This window comes from Penaeus chinensis, chromosome 35 (assembly GCF_019202785.1).
Source record: "Penaeus chinensis breed Huanghai No. 1 chromosome 35, ASM1920278v2, whole genome shotgun sequence".
Lineage (NCBI taxonomy): Eukaryota > Metazoa > Arthropoda > Malacostraca > Decapoda > Penaeidae > Penaeus > Penaeus chinensis.
The window spans coordinates 15,067,420-15,074,919 of NC_061853.1; the positions used below are offsets into that span (position 1 = coordinate 15,067,420).

The window sequence follows — 7,500 nt, forward strand, 5'->3', positions numbered from 1 at the left end:
TCTAGACTGACACATCTCAACAGACGGAAGGACCCGATGCAAGTGGATTGCTGCCTGCACAGCACAGGCTTCCTTCAAAGGAGAGTTTGGGATTCCCTAACAACAAAACATAGCAGTACGCAAGAGTAGACAATCATGAAATATAATAACTATAAGAAATTACTGCACATAGGCATAAGGCAATATAGATAAGCAATATATTAACATAGGGATACTGAAAATACAAATGATAACATCTCTAAGCAATTATGAGTATACAAATATAAAAAATACAAATATATGCTATCCAGTTACTGGTATTCTACACAGTACCGAATCTCGATACCTCACCTTGAACAAATACGTCTGTGCAACATTGACATATATCTTTATAATCTATTGTACAAAGTTGAGTCACCTCACATAGGCATTTTTATTTCCTGACAACCTAATACTTTTGGCAGAGGCATTTTTACATATATGTGATCAGACTTCGGCGGTGGAATGGTTAGCATGGCTCGATCACCGCTCTGGAGCTTTATTGGTTCACGAGTGTAAGTTGATACTATATCATCTACCGAAGAGAATGTCTGCAAAATAGAAACGAATAAATAAGTTGATGATGCATTGCTAAATGAACAACTTCATTTTGATTTTCATTTCATATCTCTATCACCGTAACATTTCTGATGGCAATTGCAATCCTTTGAATTGTACAGGATTATTTAATAGTTCATCTAAAACATTGCAGGTTATTCCTAAAAGAATAGTTCATGAATTCTTATCCTGTTACTACATTTTGACTTTATTCAGATATCCAGATATATCTTTACCAAGGAATGGGCAAACATATATGACACTTCTTATAACATTTTTGTGTCATCTGTTATTTCTATTACAATGTGTCTTATGGGAAAATGTCTTATCATTATGGAATTACTACTTATACAGAAAACAATACTACACCTATGAATTTATCTTCAACTAAGGACACTAGACTTACCATCTCATTAGTTTTCTCAGAACCAAGAGCAAAAAGCCCGTCAGGGCGACATCGAATGTTGATATTATAAGTGCGGCTCCTGTACCGGAGACAAAGGGTGAGTGGATCACTGGAACGTGTTGAAGGACGTATGAGAAACACACCATCTTCGGCTGCAATAAGAGTTTAGTAAGAGACATTGGATGATTTTTCTTTCTTGGTCATACACTATCACAGTCAACATGATATACCCTACCTTTCTCAAGCAACTCTCGGGATTTGTTACGAGATATGATGTGGAAGTAGGGACGATCAAATATGCTACGGTAGAGCGGGGTTAGCTCCACCATTCCTCCGTCCTCTCGAGGCACCCGCTCTGCCCCTGGCTTCGGGTGTCCCCCAATGCCCACACTTGCCCCTGTGTAGCCAGGTACTGCTGGCGCCATCTCCGTGGGCGGGTGGTCCAGGTACTGCGAATTTGTTGGATGCACATGGGGCTGTGAAGGTCGATTGTACTGCTTGGAAGTCTGTTTTGGGATCGGGGGTGGTGGCAGGGTAGGGAGCTGAGGCGGCTGGGGAACACCATTCTGAGGTCGAACTTGGCCTAAGCCATGTGTTGGCGGGGGAAGCTGGTGTGGAGGAGATTGGCTGCCCCCGGTGCCGCGCCTTCCAGCGTCCCTTGCACCTGTGGAAAGCAAATTCCCAGTTAATTACGTCGTGTGACCAAGTCAAAATGTAAAATCTAGGCTTTCCATCATTTACCACTTAACACTTTCAATGAAAGCTAAAACACAAGAGTATAATTCTACAAATATTCTTGCAATAATTTCTAAAGAGAAAATTCTAGGAAAATGGTAAAAAAAATACAACCTTGTTAATATAATTATGGAAAACCAGACATCAGAACAAATTCATTAAATATGCGAGATATCAAACTAGATTCGTTAACAGTGCAACTTTCTGTCCAAGTGATTCCACTGCTACAAATCACACGATTCATGTTTTATTCCTAACTCATCAGTCAGTGATATTTATATATTCCAGTTGGTCGTAATTGATATATACAGATTGTATCGTGCATGAGCAAGGTACTATACTCAATGAAACAGCCAATTGTCAAGTGGGAATGTAAATAACTTAAAACCATCCACTATTTCGCAACTGGTGTTACTGCTGTGACAATTATATCATACTGATTATAACCAAATAATTATGAATTTCTTTGATGCGATGTCATCATCAGCTTGTCACTCTATGGTGTTGCTATTCTTCTAAGCATTTTATTTTCCATCCACATGCAATATTTCCATTTCGTTTTATCGATTGCATAAAGGGAGATGTTTGGCATATATGAAAAAAAAAAAAAAAAAATACAAGCTCTTGTACAATCACTTGTTTCTACTTATTTTCCTCTATATTAATAAATTAATAGGTTTCACTAGCAAATAATGTTTTCTTTCATCGATTTCTAATACATGTTTGATATTTTTAGGAGTATCTCGATCTCTGAGAACATTTTCATATTTTCAGTATAAGCGGTGAACATAATAGTGCGAATCAATTAATAGCAACACAATAAAAGTGAAACTATCAACATGCTTTAGCCAGTGAAGAGGTTATGGATTCTACTTATTTTTGAGTAGAGCTTTTTTCTTGTAGAGCTCACAAAACTCGATTCAAAATAACGATGCATGGGTTCAGTGGTGAAAAATCACTCTTACTGATCCAAATACGGTCACGATTTTAGCCAATGGAAACATGGGCGGTATTCGCGAAAGGTCATTTAATTTCTTTGACAAATTTAGAGTCGTTCCTAAAAACATTTTTGACTCCAAAATTTTGTCTAAGGCTCAGTCTAAATCTGTCCTTCGCAATTTTGTCTGTAACTCGTACGGTTTCCACATTTTAAAGTAATATTTGGATTTTTGAAGACCCTATCGTAATAATACCACTGTAATAATCTAGTTAATATTACTATTAAAGTGAATCTCAAGTATATAATGACTATCTAATACATCTTATATGTTTACATGTCACTCTCTACATCTGTTATGAATGCGTCAGTTTGCATTTGTCGGCTAGAAAACTGCAGTAAACAAGGAAGAAACATCCTAAATGGTGTTTGACAATAAGTCAACAGACTGTTGTCGGCGTCTCATAAGGACAATAGTTCTTTCGCTCGTGGGACACCTCCAGGGCTGTCATTAGCCTAGTCCTAGACAAAAATCGGACTGTCTTTAAATTGCTCTTATGAGATGCCAACAACAATACGATTTTACAGTCACTGAAGACAACACACTATAAAAATATGGAAATCCTTATTCCACTTTTTACTTATTGTCAAACGTTGATTGGGCCGTTTCCTCCAACAGTTTTCTTACAGCGGCTTCGCAGCGGACGCAATCATGACAAATGCAGAAGGTGCCACTTATACATATAAAATATATTAGTCATTTAACACCTGGAATTTACTGTAATAGCAATCTTTTAAATTACACTAGCTTATTGTTATAAGGTCTTCTAAAATATAAGTATTAGTTCTAATTAAGGTTTAACTTTGACGAAGTCGCTAGGGTCAGTCTTTCAGTCAGAGAGAGTTTTTGAAGAGAACCCTTCAGTTTGTCAAAGGAAATTCTTTCGAGGAATACCGCCCAAGGATTTAATTTGGGAAGATAGTGGTCATGGCAAGCAACAGCACCTTTACAAGTCGTCATTTACCGAAACCGAGGATTAATCTGCAAACCAGCCGATGTTTTTCTGAAGAAAACGTGACCAAATTTATTTTCAATAATAAAAATTACAGCTTGATCAGGGTCTGGAGAGTAAAAACTGTCAAATGAGATTTTTAAATTTGAAAGTTTACATTCTTATATCTTCATTCTTCATCTATAATTCATGTTTTAATTCTCTTAAATCAGAACGGATGCGTAAAATATATATTCTATCACAAGTGTAATCTATCTTCTGGTGTGGGCGATACGGAGGGTATGTTTATAATTCCTTTACTTAGTCGTTTGGTGCAGTTCTTGCACCAGAGGGAATGGGAGACAGAATAAGGTACGTAGAATTTTAAATATATTTTTCTTAGTTTAATTACGTTACTTTATACTAAAACAAGCGATATCCATGGTACAAGTCCTATGCTGAAAGTCTCTTTTACGTAGCTACTGCAAAGATAAGAAAACAATTCTAGGTTGAGTTAGCCCTTACAAGTCACTTAAAATATGCACTGCCTCCCCTTCCGAGCTCTGTGGCTTTATTTACAGCTTCTAAATGGGGGGCAGATATTTCATGGGTAAAGGTTTTCAGTACTAACAATGAAAAATGAACTTCTACCTAGTTTTATTACTGTTAAACTCAGGGGCACAAGTCACTCAGGATCCTTCAAGTGAGGGACTCTTGTAGTATTCTGATAAGCAATTCCAGAATAGAATTGCCATGTATAGTAACACTGAATTTCCAGCAACAAACACATCAATATGGACACATAAGGCGACCACAAATATCATTACTTCACTGGCTATCATTTCTGCCGCCAAAGCAACCGCATCAAAAGCAAGCTCTCCAATGCAACAAAAATATATAGTCTTCAATAATACATAAACAATCATCCAACCTGGTTTAACCGAGTCACCATCAAATCCATCATCATCACGCTATCTTGGAACACTAATGTGAATAACAAGGCGTTATCTATAAAAACGTTTATCTACAATTTCGTGCAAATACTTCGCACAGATTTGGCAACACACATGAACCAACCTATACCTGTGCGCGAATAATCGCTTAATGACTAAAAGTGCCAAATACTCCTTGTATATTATACTAATTTATTTTAATTGGCGATTTAATGGGTATGGCAAAAGGACGATTAACATGTAAACTACATATTCCATGTACGTGGAAAAACGAAAAACAAATAAAAAGGTCGTGCTGACGGATTTAGATGGTAATTGATAGCCTGCCTCCGGGCTAGTACAGTGGTAACGTGCCGGCCTCTCATCCGTGGGGTCGGCGGTTCGCACCCCGCCCAGGCGCAAGAAGTAGCAATTGTCGCCTGGAGGTTACTGCTGTGGCTGGGCACCACGGCGGGTAAGGACAAAAGCCGAGTCAGCAACAGCTGACACACGTTAGCGAGTCGACATTAGTCGACACAGGCCGGGCTCCCCTCATTGGCATAGCCCGGGCGAAGCTCAGCTTCGCATATCGGACTTATCCTTATATTGATAGCCTACCTTTAGAAGACAGCAAATACGCAAGCGAATACACGTAAGTAGTTGTTGATAATACACAAAAGAACGCATCGAATATACTCAATGCGATGCTTTGGTGTTAAATAAATATGTATATATGTATGTGTGTGTGTGTGTGTGTGTGTGTGTGTGTGTGTGTGTGTGTGTGTGTGTGTGTGTGTGTGTGTGTGTGTGTGTGTGTGGTGTGTGTGTGTGTGTGTAAGCATATATATGTATGATTTATATATATATGTATGTTGTATATGTATATGTATATGTGTGTGTGTGTGTGTGTGTGTGTGTGTGTGTGTGTGTGTTTGTGTGTGTGTGTGTGTGTGTGAGTATGTGTAAGCATATATATGTATGATTTATATATATATGTATGTTGTATATGTATATGTATATGTATATGTGTATGTGTATGTGTATGTGTGTGTGTATGTGTGTGTGTGTGTGTCGTGAGTATGTGTAAGCATATTTTATGTATGATTTATATATATATTTTAGTTATATATGTATATGTATATGGTTATGTGTATGTGTATGTGTGTTTGTGTGTTGTGTGTGTGTGTGAGTGTGTGAGGTGTTGTGAGAAGTGTGAAAGTTGTATTATTCTGTGTGTGAGAGTGTGGAGTGTGTGGTGAGAGTATGTGAGATGTGTGAGTGTATGTGCGTATGCTGGTCTGTTGTTGCTGTTGCGTGGTAAATTTCTTGTTTTCTGTTTTGTGTGTGGGGTTGTTGAGTGTGTGGTTATTCGTGGGTGTGTGCGAGTTTTTGGTTCTGGGGTTATCTGTCTTTTTTTTGGGGTGTGGTGTTGTGGTGGGTGTGTGCGGGTGTATTTTGTTTTTTTTTGGGATGTTGTTGGGGGGGGGGGGGGGGGGGGGGGGGGGGGGGGGGGGGGGGGGGGGGGGGGGGGGGGGGGGGGGGGTTTTTTTTTTTTTTTTTTTTTTTTTTTTTTTTTTTTTTTTTTGTGTGTGTGTTGTGTTGTGTGGGTGTGGTTGTGTGTGTGTGGGTGTGTGGGGTGTGTGTGAGTTGGGTAGAGGTTTTGAGTGTTGTGAGTGTGATGTGTGAGTCGTGGTTGTGTTGTGTGGTGTTTTTTGTTTTTTTTTTGTGTGTTGTTGTGTGAGAAATTTGTGATTGGGGTGATTAGTGTGAATTTGTGAGTGTTGTGTGTGGGTTGTGTTGTGTGTGGGGTGTTGTGTGTGTGTTGTGTGTGTGTTGTTTTGTGTGTGGCTTTTGTGTGTGTGTGTGTGCTTTTGTGTGTGTGTGTGTTGTTGGGTGTAGTAGTTGTGTGTGTGGTAGTGTGTGTGTGTGTGGTGTGTGATGTGTGTGTGTGTTCTTGGTTTTGTAAATTTTTTTCTGTTTCGGTTGGTGTGGTGTCGTGTGTGTGTGCTTTTGTTGTGTTGTGTGCTTGTAGTTGTGCGTGTTGCTTTTGTGTGTGGTGTGAGTGTGCTTTTTGTATGTGGTAAATCAATGTCTTACGGACTTCGACTTTTGTATCCGTGTGATTCCAGTTCTGTTTAATATGTGTGCGTGTGCGTTCTGTTTTGCGTTTTAGTTGGAGTTTTACGATGTTTACCGTAGTGTGTCGTGGGGCTTTTGTGTGTGTGCTTTTGTGTTGTGCGTGTGGTGTGTGTTGTGGCTTTTGTGTGTGTTAGTGTTGTGTTTTTGTGTGTCATATAGTCGTGTTGCTTTTGCTTATCCCGCTTGCTGTGTGTGTGCTTTTGTGTGCGTGTTGCTTATTGTGTTGTGAGTTGTTGTGTGTGTGTTGTGTGTAGGTGTGTGTGTGTGTGTGTGCGGTAAGAGTGTGTGTTGTGTGTGTCTGTGTAGTGTGGTGTGTGTTGTTTGTGTGTGTGTTAGTGTGTGTGTGTGTGTGTGTATGGGTGTATGTGTGTATGTGTGTATGTAGTGTTTGTGTTGTGTGTGTGTGGTTGTAGTTTGTGTGTGTGTGTGTGTGTGTGTTTGTGTTGTGTGATTTGTTGTCTTCTTATGGGTTCTTGTCTTTTCTTTTACTGTGTGTGTGGTGATAGGGTGGTGTATGTGTGTGGTGCGTGTGCGTGTGCGTGTGTGTGTGTCGTGTCTTTGTTTGTGGCATTTGGTGACTGTGTGTGGTGTAAGTTGTGTGGTGTTGTGTTTGGTTGTGTAGTTGTGTCTCGTGCGTGGCAGTGCTGTGCCGTGCGTTGGTGCAGTTGTGTGCACAATAAATAAACACATTACATATATATATATAATTTTTTTTTTGTTTTTTAAGAGATTTTATAAAAAAATAAAACAATAATATAGTATACAATAATAATAGTAATTATA

General features: G+C 39.0%; 1 protein-coding gene across 1 annotated transcript in view; it reads right to left on the reverse strand.

Annotated features, from left to right (window-relative positions):
- The window catches only part of LOC125044023 (basic proline-rich protein-like), a 94,060-nt gene that overhangs the window by 590 nt on the left and 85,970 nt on the right, over positions 1–7,500 (reverse strand). Inside the window, exons 13-15 of the mRNA XM_047640464.1 lie at positions 1,218–1,646; positions 983–1,134; positions 1–569 (exon numbers count right to left, since the gene is read on the reverse strand). The exon at positions 1–569 is cut by the window's left edge and continues 590 nt beyond it. Coding sequence (XP_047496420.1) covers positions 399–569; positions 983–1,134; positions 1,218–1,646 — 752 coding nt within the window. The 3' untranslated portion in view covers positions 1–398. The remainder of the gene's footprint in view (positions 570–982; positions 1,135–1,217; positions 1,647–7,500) is intronic.